Source organism: Eulemur rufifrons, chromosome 17 (genome assembly GCF_041146395.1).
Source record: "Eulemur rufifrons isolate Redbay chromosome 17, OSU_ERuf_1, whole genome shotgun sequence".
NCBI classification, from domain to species: Eukaryota; Metazoa; Chordata; class Mammalia; order Primates; family Lemuridae; genus Eulemur; species Eulemur rufifrons.
Window position 1 is genome coordinate 92,877,952 of NC_090999.1, and position 20,066 is coordinate 92,898,017.

Sequence of the window (20,066 nt, forward strand, 5' to 3'; positions counted from 1 at the left end):
TTTCCTTTCTGAACAACTCATCTTTTTATGCTAATATTTCATAATTAATTTTTCTTCCCCCAAAAAAGGCACCTGGAAAAGCCATTTACAATCATCCTAAGTGTAACTGTAAACTCTGACATCTGTGAAATATACTTCGGTTCCAAGAAATCTCTGTTACGTGAGGAATGATATAAATACTTTGATGTGTTATACATACACAGGTATGTTTAAAAAGTGTTACATCTTACTTTTCAAACTTCACCATATAATTCTAATTTCTCAGTTTCTTCTCAAGACTTAACCTGAATACCCAGATAAAATTTTTGTCAGAGTAATCAGTATAATTTTTACAATATAAGGTTTCTTCACAATTCAAAGCCTCTATACATATATAAACCATCACCCCTACTCATCTGTAATATTTCATGGACGTAACTTCATGTACTCTAGTTTCACAATAAAGAAAGTGCTATAAAACTTTAGAGCTATAACAAGCCCTGGGAAAATAAACTGAGGATGTACATAACAATGAATGATTACATAATATTACTTTTAGTTTAAGCTGATTTTTACTCTTATGGTTCAATGCTAAATATTTATTGCATCTTATAAAGTTTAACTTCTTTGACACACCATAGCAATCATTTGCCATTAGGATATTATTATTAGGTCTCTTAGTGCATCAACACTGGAGACTTTCAGCAGTGCGTAGGTCATGAGTCTACCTGCTATGCCAGCCATGGTCAATTGGCGTCACACTGGCTTGACTGACCATTTACACGGATACAGTGGACAATTCTAGATGCTACCAGCATCCATCCCCCTGCTTTCCTCTGGCCCAGAGAAAGCTCTACTAGGTTCAGACACCCAACTATCCCTTCCATGTGACTTTGGGGAAGTTTAAATCACCTCCTGCTGCAAGGATAAACCCTGAACAGTCTACATCAAACATATTAACCCCCCTTGCCATGAATTATTTAAAACACTCAAGCTTAGGTTGTCAGCGTATAAAATATCTCTGGAGGCCATTATTGGCCCAGGGTTAGAGGAGACATTTTCTCTCTCTAGAGGGGAACAAGGAAGCATGCCACCTCAGTGACTGCTGACAGCCAGCCATTCCACAACCACAAAGAACTCCACAATGAGTGCATTGCGCACCGTTTGGGGAATGGTAACGCTTGAAGGTGCTGACTCGGGAAGGGGGGGTGGGAAAGGGAGGGATATATACCTACATGATGGGTGCAACGCGCACGACCTGGGGAACAGACACGCCTGGAGCTCTGACTTGGGGGGAAAGGCGGTACATGGACAACGTATGTAACCTGCAATTCTGTATCCCCCATAATAATAAGATGAAATAAAAAAATAAAAATAAAAAAAATAAAAAAACCCATAAAAAAAAAAAAAAAAAAAAAAAGAACTCCAGGGTGGGCAAAAACTGAAACACAAAGGAGAGCAGAGCCAAGAAAAATAGCACAACACAGGAAAGCCTTAATCACACCCTACCTGAAGCCTACTGGCTCTGTACTTTTTTTGTTATTAAGTATAACATATTTCCTTATTGCTTAGAAAAATGTATGTCATATTTTGTGCGTTTTGAAGCCAAGGACATCCTGACACTATTTCTTTTTCTAACGGAAGCAGTACTCCCAATAGTACTTCCAATGTGAATTAAGCACATTATTCGAACGAGCCGTCAGCCTCTCCTTCAATATTACGCTGGAGCCACAGCTGCAGAGTCGGGCTCCCAAACCGAGATCACTCGGGGGGAAAAACTGAGATGCTTCTGCTGCTCTGTCTCAAAATCTTACCATTCAAGTTCCAGACATAATCAAAAAAGAGTAAAAATATGATTTCATTAGAATAATTTCCATTAAATAAAAAATTATACATTTTTACAATAAAACAGGCTTCTTTAAAGTGAGGCTCTCATTTCTCTTTTGTCTTCTTACCTCTTTCACACTGTGGACCAGTAAATCCATAAACACAAGCACAGCGGTTGGGTCCAATACAACGTCCACCATTCTGACACCCATTTTCACAGACAGCTGCACACAAAAACAGCGAGAAGCTCATTACACAAGAAATCTCCAAGTATAATACAGTAGTGCAGTGATGCTGCCAATCAAGATCGTCCATTAAATTACATCTCTGAGACACAAGTCACACCACACATCATAAATTTAAGTTAATATACTTAAGTGTACATTGAGACTAAAGCCAGTAATTGTTGAGAAAGCATTTGGCAAAAGGGTTTTTGTTTTTGTTTTAAATCAGAATCACAAGGATTGGCTGGCTTTGATGCTCATATAGTCAGAATATAACCGTTCAGTCCTTTATTTTATTTCTGCTGACCCTATAATCTATCTTTTCATAGGTAAGGAAGTGAATAAATATGGGCAAATGAAGGAAAAAGGAGGCTGACTTTAGGTAGCAGAGAGAGGGAGTAGGAGGGGGAATGTGACATGGAAAAATAGAGGACATGGCAACAAGGGGGGAAGGCAAGAAAGTCAGAAAAGAAAAGGAAGCCAGGAAAAAAGTGACAAGTGGGGGGAAAACACCATCAACTTTAGCTGTGAAATGCCAAGAGAAGTAACCAGTGTTTACTGACTATGCACAGGGTATAAAAGAAAGGAGGGAAAAAACTGTGTCAACACAGTAAGCTCTTTCACATGGAATTAACCCACAGTCTAAATTGTTTCAAAATAATGACAAACACACAGCAGACATTCTCTTCGCTCCTTTATACCTGTAGCCTGGGAGACCGGGATTTGGGGTTTGTGGGCCCAGAGGAAGCCAGCAAGCTGGAACCGAACCCGAGCTGCTCCCCGCTGCACCACCCCGCACGGCAACGCAGGCCTCAAGGAGCACCCGCTAGAACCCTTGAAATGTACGTGTCCACCATCCATCACAAGGACAGCTGGATTCGAGAACCGCTTGCCTCCCAACCCACCCTCCCTGGTGAAACACTCTGTCCTCACCAATGAAGAGGAGTATATTCTAAAACGTGTTTCCCAAAAACAGAGCTGAAGGACACTGATTATTTCAAATTAGAGGAAAGTGGGGGGGGGAAACACATTTATGTGCACTTTGAGTACGGCACATAGCAAAATTGGGAAGCTCAGTAAGCCCACTGATATCTAAAAATGCAATAATGCTGCCACTTCCTTCCCAGGAATATTAAACCCTAACCTTCCATCATCCAGAACGCATGGAGTGATGTCTGTTCTGCCGATGGCAGTAAGACTAAAATGCACTTGGAAACAAAAGATAGCTCCATCCTAAAGCATCACTGTACAGTGGCCTTACCGTTAGTCTGACATTTATGCTTACACTGAAGGCATGATCCTGTGCGCCCTGGCACCAGCCCATCTCCCCACGGGCTGCACCTTTCTGCTTCTTCACCTGTCCCCAGCTCAGTTCCAACTCATGGCCTTGAAAGCAGGGGTGGGCAGTAAGTTAGATGAGCAAATATGAAGCATAAAGCAAAGAGAATAAAGACCATGAGGAGAAGGAGAAAGATGCAAGTGGACAGGAAGGTGGAAGAAAACAAAAGCAGTCAGAGAACTTGTTCTAAGCAGTGTATAACTGCAGAAACGATTGTCAGGATCTGAAGATTTCAATTGTTAAAAAGCTATACTGCAAAAGGGCAACTGTAGTCTAATGTGATTAATTAAAATGTGAGAAATTTTGTTTAAATGGTATCAAGGTGTAGGAAATTTAAGTGAAAGTCACTTCCCCAGATGTGTTCTCTCATCACTACACTAGTTAAAAAAGGCATGAATGGGAAAAGCAGCCGGCCACTGCCTGGGACCCTCAGCCAAGGGAGAGAAGGGCTTTTCTCCACGTTTTCCAAAACAGAGTTTCCAAATCCTGGGTGGGAGAATAGGGCTGAATAAACCCGGGCTCCTCCGGGAAAGGGTTGATCCACTACCAGGTTAAACCTAATCTAACCTGTCTAGATCAGACAAACAGTGCCTCCCTTCTCACTCAATTTTTTAGAGGCTTGGAAAATATGGTTATTTTTCATAAAAATATTTATGTTAACATGTAACAGGAGTTTATTGCTATCTTTAAATGAATAAATAAATATTTTTAAAAATCTGTTTTAATGTCTAATATAAATAGCAATAGAATCCATACAAACGAAAGATCTCTGAGTCCCTTGGTAACTTTAAAAAATATAAAGAGATTCCATGAACAAAAAGGTTGAGACCGACTGATGCAGTCATTTGCTTATACTCCTGTCTGTCACGCGGGAGTGGGCTCTCCCAGGACAAGGACCAGCTGTCTCTGAATCCCCGTCACCCACTGTAGCACTCCCCACACTGCAGGAACTCAACAAAATCCTGCACCATGTCGAAACTGAGCCGCACTCTTTCCGCTACTTTGCAAGGCAGAATGGTATGGCACGGTGAACGGGCACCTCCTAACCACATCGTCTCTGATTCTCGGCTTCCCCGCCTGCAAACAGGAGTAAATAGTTCCCACCCCACACAAGTTTTAGGATTAAAGAAAATGATGTATAAGACAAAGTGCACAGTGGCTGCACATTGCAGCTATTCTACATTCTGACTTTCCTTCCTCTTTCTCACTGCAGAACATTTGTACAAAACACGAGACTTGTTCCGTAGCACTCAAAGCTTACACTAAAAAGAAGAGAAGCAGCAAATACAAATAAAAGTAGAAGCAAAAAATGAAAGAGGTGAATTTCCTTCTTTCAAATGAATTATGATGAAAGGTATTATATAAAATAACTTTTCTGGTAACAAAACAGAATGGAAACTAATTTCAACTGGAGTTGGAAAGAAACTTGAAAATGCCTAAATTTCCACTGTGGAAGGAATGCTGACCACCCAGGACGTAAAAAAAAAAATGCTTCCATCCAGTACGGAAGTGAAGTGAAAGGCAGGGGAGAAAAAGACACACCACGGACGGAAGCCGGAGCTGGTTTCTCGGCAGCCATCACGGCCGGGGCAGGAGGGGAAGCACCGTCTCCCACTGGTCAGCCTGTGACACAGGACACCGATCGGGGACTGCAGAAGCTCAGCTATTCAAAGAACATTTTCATTCAACAGGCATTTACTGAACCCCTAATCTGTGCTAGGTAGTATGACAGGTACACATTTTTATCAGACAGATTTCTCCCATTCAGCAGAGGTACAGACACTTGGGCATAAGTCAGATCTGAAACTGGGATCCTTACTTCTACACAAAGGTGTCAGATGAAAACAGCCTTCTAAAGCAGGACAAAATGTGGAAAAGAGGAAAGTAACAAGAGCGTATTGCTCTGACACAGGTCTACAGAAATCGTGCTGCTGGTGCTGCCTTCATCCTCTGTCTCCCAGGACACCACACCCCTCCACGTCCCCTTCTACCCTGTCGCCCACTCTTTTCCACTCTTTCTTGCAGACTTCTCTTCCTCTTCCCCACCTCCGAATCCTGGGCTGCATCAGGGCTCTGGCTTCAATCTCTTCTCTTCTCTGTCTACGACAACTTCCTACTGATCTTTAGCCAGGATTATGATTTCAATATTATCTACACAAAAATTTAATCTATATGCTACCAAATGTATATCTCTATCTCTGTGCACTCTCCCTAGACCGGAGTTCTTAGCTCTTTCCGCGTGGAAGGCGAACCGACGTCTCTGGCTAGTAGCTCCAAAACAGAACTCTTGTCCTCAGCACCCACCCCCTGCCCGGCCCACTCCCTGCTCAGCCTTTCCCACGCCAGAAAATGGCATCACCATTCAGCCAAGGGCTCCACCAAAGCCCTCTCCTTGGCACTTCGGATCTTTGTTTTTCCTACTTTATTCACCCACCACCCCTGGTCTATCAGCACACACTGCCTTCCGTAGATTCCACCTGCAAACACAAGCTCCATCCGACCCCTCATCGCACCCTCAGTCACGACAGCGGCAGTGTCGTTCCCCAGCACCCCTGAGCTGCGCGCTGGCCCTTCTGTTTCTTACAACTCAGTCTTAACACAGAAGCCAGAATGATCTTTTTTTTCAAAATATCGATCATATCACACCACACTACTGTTCAAAATGCTCCAGCGACTACCCATAATTTTTATGGTACAGTCCAAATTTTGATCCTAGGCCTATAAGGCCGTACACTATCATCACCCTTTTTCCCCACTTTACTCCAGGAACGTGAGTCTCCTCATTGTTTCCAAAATCACGGAGCCTGTTCCCACTATAGATTTTTTAAATTCACTTTTCTCTCTGCCAATAACACTTTTCCCATAGACCTAAAAGCACAGATTCAGGTCTGTTCAGATGTCACCTGCTCAGAGACTCCCAACAGAAAATAGCAGAGAACTGCGATCCTGATTCAGACTCTCTCCCCTTGCCTTGTTTGATTCTTCTCCTAAAACTTCTCATTACCTAAATTTGTATTAGGTGTTTACCTTTTTACTTATTAACTGTCCTTTCTACCAGACTATCAGCTCTGTGTGGCTGGGACATCGTCTCACCTGCTCAATGATGCGCTCTCAGCATCTTGCACGGCGCGGGACACACAGCAGTCACTCAGTTAACACTGCTGAACGAAACGGAACAATGCTTTCTAAGGGGTGCTATCCACATTTTCGGGAAAGCAGCTAAGCAGTTTAAATGCTTTTATAATCCCCATTTAAGCAAACATCATATTTCCAGGACTGTTCTGGATTCATAAGTTGAAACAGTTATATCTGCTTCTTTGCTGTCAGTACTGTAACACTCTTTCCTCCATATTTTGCTTATACCGTATGTTCTACCACCCCTGAGATAAACATTAGATGAAGAGGACTTCACCCCGTGAGACAACCCTGGGGAGCAAATTCTCAGGGACATGCTGATTTTCTGATCCAGTGCCTTTGGCTTTCCCCCAACTGGTCCGTGTGGCAGCCTCAGCACGGTTTGACACTGGCGCAGAAGAACATCAAAGCGCTTCCTCTGGAAGATGAAAGCACTTTCCATCCCCTGGTTTCCCATTCCTGTGTGAAGAGCAGGAAGAGACATACCTACCAGAGGTGGTTCTGCACAACCTCCAAGAAAACGCACACATATGCAGGTACGCCCGAGACAGGCACAGCAGCTGAATTCAGGCTGAAAATAGCTAATTTCAGGACAGAGTTAAGGAAATATGCTGAAAGATCAGCGGAGGTGAGGCTCTTCCCCCAGTGATTCTAACGTAATTGTCATTTCTCCCCATGTAGAACCAAAGGTTGAGTTTCAACAAGGTTAACTGTGTCTCTTCGCTGGCTACTGAACTCTCTAAAACAGAATTACAATCAGATCTCCTAACACTTTCCTAAGGCGTAAAAAAACTATAAATCTGCCTTCTTACAAATGCTGTGTTCCAATAGACTTTTGCTTCTTTGCTCGTTATAAATTGGAGTCTTTGGGAAATATCCAAACGTACAAAGAAAATCTAGAAAAAGAATCATCCATGAATCAAGAAACTTTGCTGCAATTATCTGTCCACTGTTGTCCAGCCCTTTCCTGCTCTCCTTTGGCCAGCCCTAGCCTAGAGAAGTTACTACATTGGCCGCTCCTGTTCTTGCTGGAAAACTGGCCTCAGTGTACTGTATTCTCTTAAATGCCTTAATCTTCCACTTCCCAAACTTCTGTCAATCTCAGATTAGCTTAACAGCTTTCGTCAGACCTGAGAACCACCCCACAACACGTCTGCCAACGATGCCCACTGCCTGTGTCTGTACTGCCCCTGAGCTAAGAGGGGTTTAACTTTTTAAGAGGTTGAAAAATGAAAAGAATATTCTGTGACAAGTGAAAATTGTATGAAATTCAAGTTTCAGTGTCTATAAAGTATTTCAGCAAAATTACTGCTGAAACCTCTTTCATTTACATACTGTTTCTGGTCTCCTTTGCACTACAGTGGCAGAGCTGAGTTCCGCAACAGAGAAAGCAACGTCTCAAACATTGACTATCCGGTCCTTACAGAAAAAGTTAGTCTACTCCTGACCTCAGGAGAATATTTTCTTTTTGAAATTGATTCACCTGTTTTATATAAAATTTTTTAAAAGAAAACTTTATAGCACTTATAAATAGAAAGCTATAACCACTCCAACTACAAGGCAACCTTAAATATAACTGCAACAACCACAATGAGATACCACTTCACATACATTAGGATGGTTATCATAAAAACAAACAAACAAAAAAATAAGAAGTATTGGCAAGAATGTAGATAAACTGGAACCCTTGTGCACTACTGGTGAGAATGTAAAACGGTATAGCTTTTATGAAAAACAGTACGACAGCTACTTAAAAAATTAAAAATAGAATTGTCCTATAATCCAGCATTACACTTCTGAGTATATATCAAAAAGAACTAAAAGCAGGGACCCAAACATGTATTTGTAAATGCATGTTCATAGCAGCATTATCCACAATAGCTGAATAGTAGAAGCAAGTCAAATGTCCACCAACAGATGAACAGATAAACAGAATGCAGTATACACACACAAATGAAATATTATTCAGCCTTTAAAATGATGGGAATTCTAACACATGCCACAACATGGATGAATCTTGGCATTATATCAAATAAAATAAGTCAGTCAAAAAGGAACAAATACTGCATGATTACATTTATACGAAGTACCTAGAATAGTCAAATTCATAGAGACAGAAAGTAGAATGGTGGTTGCCAGGGACAAGGAGGAGAGGGAAATGGGGTTTATTATTTAATGAATACATAGTTTCGTTTTTACAGGATTAAACAAGTTCTGGAGCTGGATGGTGGTAATGGTTGCACAACAATGTAAATGTACTTAATATCTCTGAATTTTACACTTAAAAATGGTTAAAAATGGAACTAGAAAAGAGCCCAAATAGCCAAAGCAACCTGAGCAAAAGGAACAAATCTGGAGGCATCACTTTACCAGACTGTGAGCTACACTATAAGGCCATGGTAACCAAAACAGCATGGTATCGGCACAAAAATAAAGACATAGACCAATGTCTCTAGAACAGAGAACCCAGATATAAAACCATCCACATATTACCATCGGATCTTTGACAAAGTAGACAGCAATATACACTACGGAAAAGAATCCCTATTCAATAAACGATGCTGGGAAAATTGGATAGTCCCATGTAGAAGATTGAAACAGGATCTGCACCTCTCACTTCTCACAAAAATTAATTCAAGACAGATAAAGGACACAAACCTAAGACACAAAGCCGTAAGAATTCTATCAGAAAATTTTGGAAAAACTCTTCTGGATATCAGTCTAGGCAAAGAATTTATGAAGAAGACTGCAAGGCCAATCACAGCAACAATAAAAATAAATAAATGGAACTTGATTAAATTAAAAAAGCTTCTGCACAGCCAAGAAGACAATCAATAGAGCAAATACACAACCTACGGAATGGGAGAAAATATTCACAAGCTATACACCCAATAAACGGCTAATAACCAGAATCTACAAAGAACTCAAGCAAATCAGCAAGAAAAAAAAAATCAAACAATCCCATAAAAAAGTGGGCAAGAGATATGAACAGAAGCTCTTCAAAAGAAGGCAGACTAATAGCCTATATAAATGTACAAAAAAATGCTAAACATCACTAATCATCAGACAAATGCCAATTAAAACCACAATGAATATCACCTAACCCCACTGAGAATGGCTTTTATCAAAAAGTCCCAAAACAATACATGCTGGCATGGATGTGGAGAGAAAGGAACACTTACACACTGTTAGTGGGACTACAAACTAGTGCAACCTCAATGGAAAACAGTATGGAGATTTCTCAAAGAACAAAAAGTAGACCTACCATTTGATCCAGCAATCCCACTACTGGGTATTTACCCAAAGGAAAAAATGTCATTTTATCAAGAAGACACTTGCACTATAATATTTACTATAGCACAGTTCACAACTGCAAAGATGAGGAATCAACCCAAGTGCCCATCAAGTCCTGAGTGGATTAATAAAATGTGGTATATATACAACATGGAATACTACTCAGCCATAATTGAATTAATACCTTTTGCAACAATCTGGATGGAACTAGAGACCATCCTCCTAAGTGAATTATTGTAAGAACAGAAAAACAAACACCACGTGTACTCACTATCAAATAGGAACTAACCAATCAGCACTCACGTGCACAGATAGAGGTAAAATTCAACGGAAATCATGCAGGTGGAAAGTGGGAGGAGGGGATGGGTAAAGTCATATCTAACGGGTACAATGTACAATATCTGGGTGATAGGCACACTTAGAACTTTGACTCAAGCAGTCCATGTAATCAGAACATTTATACCCCCATAATATTCTGAAATGAAAAAAGAAAGAGAGAGAGAAAATGGTAAAAACGGTGAATATTTTTATGTATATTTTACCACAATTAAGAAAATTTTAAAACTGCAACAAAAATAAAATAATGTTAATTAACAACAAGCTAGATATTCTTATATACCTAAGACTTGGTTTTTCTATGTTAGAAAAGGAGATGAGCAATTCCGAGCGAAGCCTTGCAGACCATTAGCATGGAGCCCAGACTCTGCCTCTGATGAGATGCTAGGGAAGTGAAAAGGGACTTTCTTACTATTCGTGATTCAACTTTCTTTAGCGTCATGTCTTTCTATTCATCCATACTTGAAAACACATGAATTCCCATAAAAGTCCCACAATTGAGACAACAGTAACCAAAAGCGCACCCCAGTGACCTGTCGCCATTCAGGCACTGTAGCCCTCCCATCCTCGCTTACAGGCTATTTCTCGCTCCGCAGAGAGCGCTCCAGAGGAGAGAGGAGCTGTGCTGGTCACGGCTCCCCTCACACGACGACATCTGATTTAAAAAAATCTTTTCACCCATCCCCTCCCCCCACCCCCCACCTCAGTCTGATATCTGATTGATGTATGCCTACATGATGAGTGCAATGCGCACCGTTTGGGGAATGGTCACGCTTGAAGGTGCTGACTCGGGGAGGGGGGGTTGCGAGGAGGGGATGGGTATTTACCTACATGATGAGTGCAATGTGCACTGTCTGGGGAACGGACACGCCTGGAGTTTTGACTTGAGGGGACAGGCGGTACATGGGCAACGTACGTAACCTGAAATTCTGTATCCCCCATAATAAGATGAAAAAAAAAAATCTTTTCACAGCCTTGGATTTTGGTATTAAATGTATTTGAGCAAACGATCATTTATGAGATTGGCTCTCCTGGGGTTAATTTTGAGAAATCCTAAAAAGTTGGATTTATTGGAGGAGGAGAATAGGAAAAGGAGGGAGAGAAAGAAAGAGATCACAGAAAACTTCACCATTTTTTTAGGAAAGTATGTATGTTTTATGGAGCTAAATAAAAGAAAACCTGTGATATGTGTCAAATTTAATAAAGTGCTAGTGGTATTCGACAACATTGATATTCTAAAACAAAAGTTCTAAAAGAATTAGAAAAAATCTGTACAGGATAAAAATTAGAAATTCAGTTGTAAGCTATGGCTTATTACATAAAATTGTTTTTTCAAAGGATCAAAGGCTTTACGAGATCTTAAATTATGACTTCATAAGAAATACCCACTAAATGATTATTTCTAACAAATCAAGTCTATACTGATGTTCCTTACGTTGTCCGCAGTAAGCTCCAATGTATCCCTTCTGGCACTGGCAGTGGTCCTCAGCACAGGTCCCGCCATTCATGCATCTCACGCTGCACTGCTGAACTGCAAAGAGCAACAACAAAAAGTATAAAATGATCACCCAAATTATAGTACGTGTGAGAGTTACAAACTATAAACTAAATATCTATAGTATGGTCAACGGTACCTCGCAGGTAATCAGGCAAGGAAGAGAGGTTCAGGGAAGCAGTGGAAGAAACATGCTGATCAGGATGATCAAGAAAGTCTCCATGAATTTGAACGACAGCTTTTAAAAAGCTGAGAAAATGGCAGATTATAGTCAAAGAAAGTAAAACTGGAGTTTCCATCAGGAGTTTCAAAAGAAGATAATGACATTTGCTGTATAAATCTTGAATCTTATTCGTGAGTCAAAGAGACTCTGTATCACGCTTGTTTAGGGAAATAGGGAAATGTTGTAGAAAGAAATGTTTAAAATATAATAATCACACGAGTCTGAGGCAGATTTAAAGCAGTTATTTAATTATTGAGCAATTAAACAATATCTGTTTCTGCCTTGTTATAATGTTATCTTAAACACTGGCCTAAAAGATTAATCTTGAGTCTTAAAAACTCACCAATTTCTAACTGGGTCATGAATAACAGAATCTTAGTCCACTGTTACAGTTATCTTACGGAGTTGTTAGGAGTTAATATGTGTAAAGCAAAATAGGCTAATATATGTAAAGTATCTGGTCCATATTCAATAAATATCTGATGTCTTCCCAATTCTCCTTCTCCCTTACATAACCCACAAAACAGAACATGGGCTACGTGATTAAGCAAAGGCAATAAATATTGCCTAGTGCTTGAGACTCCAGACTTAGGTATCAGAACACTGAATTCAAGTCTGTGTTCCTTGGGCAATTTACTTAACTTATATGTGCCTCACTTTCTTACTCTGTAAAATGGGGTCGTAACAGTATCTCATAACATCAATGTGGGAATTAACTAAAGTAATATGGTCAAACACTTAAAATAGCACCTGGAACCTAGTAATAACCCAGTTAAGTTATAGCTATTATTCAAAAAGAATTACTTCTCCACTAAATCCTGGCTCTGCTAATACACAGACATATAGCTCCCGGACCAGAATTAAAGCCTTTTTTCTTTCTGAAAATCATTACCCATTTGAGGCAACAACTAAGCCACCAAAGATTTTTATTCCAAAGATGAATACAGACCTAGTTTGTAAGGAAAATAATCATAGATTTATATCCTCTTTGAAAAGGACATTTAACATTTACTAAAAACCTTAAGGAAAATGAAGCAAACAAGACCACATATAAGAAACATACTTGATTTTGATCCACAGGTTGGTGATATTTGGCCGCTGGAACAAGTACACATGTTAGGACGGGAGCAAAATCCATCTCCACAACTATTTCTACAAATTGCTGTAGAAAGCACAATAGGAAAGCAAATGAATAATTATATAATAAACCGTAGTTTACAAAACAAGAAAGCTACATTTAAAACAATAAAACCAAGATATAAAATATGTGATGTAAAAATGACTAACTTCAGGTCACGTGCAGTGGCTCACACCTGTAATCCTAGAACTTTGGGAGGCCGAGGCGGGAGGATCGCTTAAGGCCAGTAGTTTGAGACCAGCTTGAACAACAAAGTGAGACTCCCTTCTCTACCAAAAATGGAAAAATTAGCCAGACTTGGCGGTGCACACCTATGGTCCAAGCTACTTGGAGGCTGAGGAAGCAGAATCACCCGAGCCGGGGAGTTGAAGGTTTCAGTGAGCTATGATGATGCCACTGCACTCTAGCCTGGGCAACAGAACAAGACTCTGTCTCAAAAATAATAATAATAAATAAAAATAAAATAAAATCTCTAACATCAGATATACAATGAAATTACCCATTGCAGACATGGGAACAGGTCTTACAAGTATCCTTATGATAAAGTACAAACAAATGAACCTATTTCAAATTCCATAATCCTAATTCTTTAACCTTCCTATCTATACAGGTTGTCTCTTCCATTTAAGACTGAAATTTTAAATGCAGAATTCACCAAGAGAAGACATGATCCTTGAACGTAGGGAGCTGCAAGAGTTGAAGAAACCTAAAGAAAACACAGCCCACTATGCAAAGGACCCTCACAGGAGACAGAGAATGTGAAACTGACTCGGGCAAAGACCCCAGGCCCTAATAACTTGGCCAACCTGCAGGGGTTCCATGCACATTCCTTCCTGGCTGGTATCTGACCTGCCCCATCATCAATCTTCGTTCCCCGCAATAATTCCCTCTCTCCTTCCTGCAGCCTTTCTTCTCCCAGATTATCTCCACAACCTTGCCTATTCCTGCTGCTCAGACATTTTGACGGAGGCAGAGTCAAAGCTTCCCACAGCTGTGACCTCCAGTGAACACAAAGGTATGAGGGTCATTACAGCAAAGAATGCTTGGCTCACTGACACAGCACATACCACAGACACTTCAAACCTGTAGCCAAGTGCCCTCAAATGGGAAGTTTCTCCCATATTTAGAGTCAGTTCATTTAGGAGCTGAGAGATTTATCTCTATACCCACAACCTAATTCTCTCTTTGAGCACAAAGGCTGTGTGCTTTAATGCTCCATGACTGGATGTATAAAGACAAGAAGAGAGTCCATGAATACCTTGAATCTAGCTATTAACATTTATTCCAATGTGCATATGTATCCTCTGCTATGGAGGAGTCCCATAAGCTTCAAAAAGATCCAGGACCCCCAATAATGTAAAGAACATTTTCTACAGAAGCCAACTAACTTGATATTTTTTTTCCTTCTCCAAATGGCCTTTTGACATCCATATAGTATGACCAGCATCTCCATTAGTACTCCTTATAAATGAAAACAGTGTCATGTATCATGGAGTCACTCATCTTAGGCAAGAATATGGTTCCCTACATGGAGTTGGTTATTACTTCTTAAAATGTACTAGAGTTTTTGATCACCAGTAACTTTTCAGTGATGAATTCCCATTAAAATATTATTTTATTTCAAAGCCCCCTCCACTCCAGCAGGTAGAGATTTAGACTAGGCTTAGGTAAGACACAAAGTGTCTTTTGTTTAGGCCCCCACCCAGATCCTAAACCCAGTGAAGGTTTGATGGGCTGGAGGTTGGGCATTCCCAAACAGTCACCAGTCACGGCTACAGGTGTGTGCTGTGTAACTCTGAGCCAGTGAGAAGCAAGTGTTTAGGCCCTTTCACCCCACACCCACCTCGGACTATGGTATACCTCAGCTGAGTATCTGTCCCTCCCACAATCATTAACTAAGACCATAAACCCAGAAATACCAAAGGGAAAGGGAGAGAAGACCTAGGTACTGGGACTTCAGTGATGCTGGGAGAAGTCTCATGGCCACATAAAGGGTACGTGGTACCCAAGAGGTCTGAGGTTGCGTTCTCACTCGGCCACTGACCTGCTGGGTGCTCTGGAAAACCACATAGCTTCTCTGTGTTCAGTTTTCTCATTGGTAGCATAGTATAAAGGGACTGTATTTGAATGTTCTCATGTCTCTTCAGATCTCAAATGCTACAAATCCAAGCCCACCCCATCCCACCGTTATTCCACTGGCCAAAATGCTGTTCATGGCATCATTTCACAATAAATAAATTAATAAGCAAACTTTTTCATTGCTTCATGTTCTAAGAAAAGTTTTAAAAATGCAAAGTAAGAAGGTTAATTCTATCCTTTTGGAAACAAATATTTGGAACTTTGGGAGTACTTCAGTGATCTTTTCAGGCCACAACTAAGAACAGTAACAACAACACATAACAACTCAAATCAAAATGCATTAGGTTTCTAGCACTTTGAGAAATACATTTTCCTTTACTGTCTTCTCCTCATGAAGCCTGGTCAAAGCCAAAGAGATTAAAATTCTAAAAGCTGACCATTTTTATATCTTTCTACATAGAATACTGAGGTGTAAATGTATGAAAAAATTAATCTTTGGTCCTCTTTTTTTATTTGTGTTTTACTTCTTCTTTGTAAACTGCCTCAGAGCTTTTCTTCTGATAAATGGTGAGATATAGATAAATTCAAGAAAAACGTTAATAAGTTTCTTAATTCATTATCAGGAAAGCCTGGAATTAAAATTCTTGGTTTTGTGCTTATGATGGTTTTAGTTTGCTCATTACCTACATATATCATCATTTTAAATATCAAAATAATTGAACAACAAAATTGAATGCTGTCTGTTAAAGTTAGGTGCAATTCATGCAATAGAATACAAAGGTATTACACTCTCCCTCTATTTTGTACCCTATTTTATATTCTCAGGTATTTGAATTTTTTAATGTGCTAATAATAGATATTTTTGTAGATACCTATTGAGACAAGTATTGTAAATGTTTCTCAGAGATACAAGGATCATTTCAAAGTTTATAGATTTTTATAGATTTCTGATACATGTAATTTCCAATGTTTCTCAAAAGCACCCAAATATTTCAAGTAGTAGAAATGCAGGCTACTGAAGTCACTGTTATCCTGAGATTTTCAAAGCTGACCTTCTAAACAAGTAAAAGGCACAATGTTACTCAAAGACAAAAAGTATTTAAAGCCAACACTCAGTGGGCCATACATATACTTCTATTGCAAATATTATGGAAGGCTCTGCTCTCTGGAATTCCCATTCCACACTGATCCAATAAAATCTGACTTTACAGATTTTCAACACATACCATAAACCGATCCCTTCTCCTCGGCTGCTCTCCAACTCAATAATGGCAGTCACATTCATTACATTTAGTGAGTCAGACTTTCCGCAGTGCCTAAGTCACTCCCGCTAGTATGGCAGGTGTGTGGTGAGTGACGTGAGCTGTTTCAGGATTCTAGAAAACCATGTAAGTTTAAAGCAGCCACAAGAATGGGTAATGCCTCACTGGCTTGAAAGAGTGAACGCACCCTCCATTAATGTCACACATATGACTTCTATGTTGGAAAGAAATCAATGCAATACCCTCTCCTTTTTTGAAAAAATAAAAGCAAAGTCTCATGATCAGAGGGTTTATTTAAAATATTTATGAATCACTTTAAAGAACACAGTTGTTTCCTATTTTTGCTTCATCACTGGAGATTGTGGGATTTTAGGGTAGAAAAAAATTAGGAAGAAGAAACTAGTCTTTCCGACACTTGAGATTTCATTCCTTTTTAAAAACTGCCCAGCAATAACATTAAGGGTCTATCTCAAACCCACAAAACCAATAAATATAGAGTCAGAGATGCCACTACATCCTTATTATCCCTTGGCTAGTGTGTCTTGCCCTTTTTCTGTTCTCAGTTTCGTAATTATTTTTTCCCTGGAGAACATGGAGGTCAATCTAAAGTCAAGACTGGCTCTAAATGAATGTGCTGTCTACGATACCTGGCGCTCCTCCCAACAAGACAAACCTGGCTGTTGCTATATAAGTACCCAGGGGAAGGCCAGTCACACTTCAAGTCACAAATTCACACGCATGTTAAAGAAGACATCCCAGAGTCCATGACTGTGAAGGCGATAACTAATGAGCTCTCCAAACAGAACTTGGAGAGATGGGTTTACACTTTGGAAACTGAATAAAATAACTAAAACTTTCAAGGTCAAATATGCAGAGCTTTTCAAGTTCTAAGATTCAGACTTTGGAAATCTACTGTATACTATGAAGTTTGGGGTCTGGAAACCCTAAATTTAAATGTCTTCCAAAAAAACAAAAAAAAGTCAAGTCACCTGAAAGAGTCTTCTCCTTTAAAAATTTTGTTAACTTTGGTCAACTCTAAATCCGTGAGAGCACTTTTTTCATATCTAGGTTATGTGGCTGCTGAGATGAAACCAGAGATAATAAAGTGGTTTGGTATAAACTAAGAAAGCTTGATCTTCATAAGGCTTAAACCTCAAGCAGAGTCAAAAGCCAGATTCTTTACATAATAACATTGTGGTCTTATCTGGACTTTTTTAGAGAAAAGTCGGTTTCAGTTATCTAGGGAATTGCTTTACCCCCTCCTGTTCAGTTTGTATTAATAGACATCGCAAGATAAAACTTCCAAGTCTCTCTGAAACCTTTATCATCATTGCCCTTCAACAGAGTGTGGAAGTGAGGTCTAAACTGACGCATGCCGTCTGCTTCTTCCCCACCATTCAGATGGGGCTGTGTCCCGATTATCACTGCAGTATGGCCACTTGATCTTAAATGCAACTGTGTGTCCAAACGGCTGAGTGCAATAGGTCGGCCGTGGGACAGGGCCCGGCCTGCTGCCCCAAGCTGCCATCCCAGCCAAGCACTCACGGACAATGCACTGGTTTCCTCCAGGGAGCGTCTTCCATCCCGGGCAGCAGTAGGAGTGGAATCTGGAGCCGCACACGTTGGGCCTGCGATGGACAAGCGCGGTCACACACACGTAGGGAGGAGGGTGCAGTAACACATAAGCGGTGTTCCTAAGCACAGCCTGAGCGAGATTTCAAGACAATAAGCAAACCAAAACTACACTTCCAATTCTTGGGGCTCGGCGGGGGAGAGATGTAGAAGTGAAGGGGCTAGATGCTGGAATGCGGGAGGGTCGGAAACGTGTGCACATGCCCTTTCATCTCTCCTCCCTTGCCTGCCTTTTTAAAGAGAAAAGAGACATGGAAACATATAATTTGCTACTACTCTAGCCTCCAGATGCAGAGAACAAAGAGAACATTCCGTTTCGAAAACCCTTGCCCTCCTTCCCACATCCATCCTCGATCAACGGTTTCTTTGGCCCCGACGTGTCAAGGAAGGAGCGTCGGAAGGTGCAGAGCTCTGGCTGACGCTAGAGAGTGAGCTGTAAACCCCGCACACGTCCTCAAACAAAAGGCTCCGGAACGGCGCCCCCGACGGCGGGGAGTAGTCCGGCTCCACCGGCCCCAGGCCCACCTTCTGCCCGACACTGGGAACCTGTCCCCACACCGCGGGCTCTGCATCTGCTCTGCGGTCCGCGCACGCCACCCACCCCGACCACCCTCCGCCCAACCTCCCGAGGGAGGGCTTGGCGCTGACTGAGCTGCAGGGCTGGGGAGGAAAAGGGAGAGGCGTTCGTGGGGGTCTTCGTGTCTCCCGGCGGAGGGGGCTGCAGATTTAGCCGCCAGAACCGGGGTCGGGGAGGGGATGGGATGGAAAGCAGCCAAGCCGAGGTTCCCCCCGAGCCGGCCGCCCTGGGCACGGGGCCGCTAGCCCACCTACCCTCGGAGCACGTCTTGCTGTCCTCGCCGGCGGACGCGGCTAGCCGCCGCGGCACCCTCCTCCCGGTACTCGGGCGCCACGAACCCGCCTTCGGAGCCCGCCACTGCGGGCCGGACCTGTTGCGGCGGCGGCTGCGGCCGGGGAGGCTTGGGCGGCGGAGGCTGGGGCTGGCCGGCCGTGCCCTGCGCCCAGAGCGCCACGCAGCCCAGCCACACGAAGTAGGGCTGGAGACACAGCCGCCGCCGTCTCCCCATCGCCGGCGCCAAGAGCGCGCGGCCCTAGACCCGCGGGGAGAGAGTGATCAAAGACAAAATCTGCGCGGCCCAGAAAAAAAGTCAGGGTCTAACAAGCCCTTCGTCTGCTCCCGGGACTCCCCTGGGCTCGGGCTCCCTGCTCTAGTGGGAGTCCGGGACAGAGCGCCGGGGTCCTGGCCGCCAGTGGCGCGGGACGCCAGGCGCGGGCTCTAGCGCAGTGGGCGGCGAGGAGCGTCAGGGGTGCAGCCGGCAGCCCCGCGCGGTCCACGTTGCATCCCCCGGGCGATGGCCCCGAGCGACTCCAGGACCGCCAACGGGCGGGGGCGGGAAATTACAAAAGTAACCCGAGGAGCCCGGGCGTAAAGTTACAAAGAAAGTGCACCTCTAAAGAAAAAAGGGCCTGCACGCAGCGGCTCGGCCGATTCCCTTGCGCTCCAGACACAGGTCTTGGAACGCTGCAAAAGTCACCAGAAAGAAGCAGGCAAGCAAACAAAAATCGCCCCCCAAAGAAGAGGAAGGTCTCCTCTGGACTCGCTGGGAGTCCCACGGGGCAGGACGCGCGGGTAGCGGCTGCCGAGCCGGGCGGAGGTGCGCGGGGCCGAGGCGAGCGACCGGCGAGAGGGAGGGCGGGAGGCTGGACGCCGGGGAAGATGCGGCGGAGGAGGGCGCGGCGCGGGGGTTTTAGAGGCCCGGCGGGGCGCGGGGCGGGCCGGCGGGCGGCGGCTGTCAGTGGGGGCCGGGGCGCAGCCGTCCACACGTGGGGCGCAGCCCGGACCGAGGGGCCGGCTCAGAATGGGCGGGGACTGAGTGAGGGGGCGATCGGGTGGGGAGGAAGGGGGGACCGAGGGTTGGGGGAGGGGAAGAGGAAGGAAGGGGGGCAGGGCGAAGGGAGGGGAGAGGACGGAGATTGGGGAGAAGGGGGGCAAGCTCGAAGAGGAAGGCCGGGCTGGAAGAGGGACTTGGAAAGAAGGATTGGCGAGCCCGGGTGCGAGAGGAAATGAGCGGGGGATGGGGGCGA

At 42.9% G+C, this 20,066-nt stretch overlaps 1 protein-coding gene across 1 annotated transcript in view; it reads right to left on the reverse strand.

Moving 5' to 3' along the window:
* Positions 1-19,705, reverse strand: part of FBN2 (fibrillin 2) — a 258,662-nt gene extending 238,957 nt beyond the window's left edge. Inside the window, exons 1-5 of the mRNA XM_069492804.1 lie at positions 18,795-19,705; positions 17,877-17,959; positions 12,916-13,014; positions 11,570-11,665; positions 1,935-2,030 (exon numbers count right to left, since the gene is read on the reverse strand). Coding sequence (XP_069348905.1) covers positions 1,935-2,030; positions 11,570-11,665; positions 12,916-13,014; positions 17,877-17,959; positions 18,795-19,048 — 628 coding nt within the window. The 5' untranslated portion in view covers positions 19,049-19,705. The remainder of the gene's footprint in view (positions 1-1,934; positions 2,031-11,569; positions 11,666-12,915; positions 13,015-17,876; positions 17,960-18,794) is intronic.
* Between the last annotated feature and the right edge of the window lie 361 nt (positions 19,706-20,066).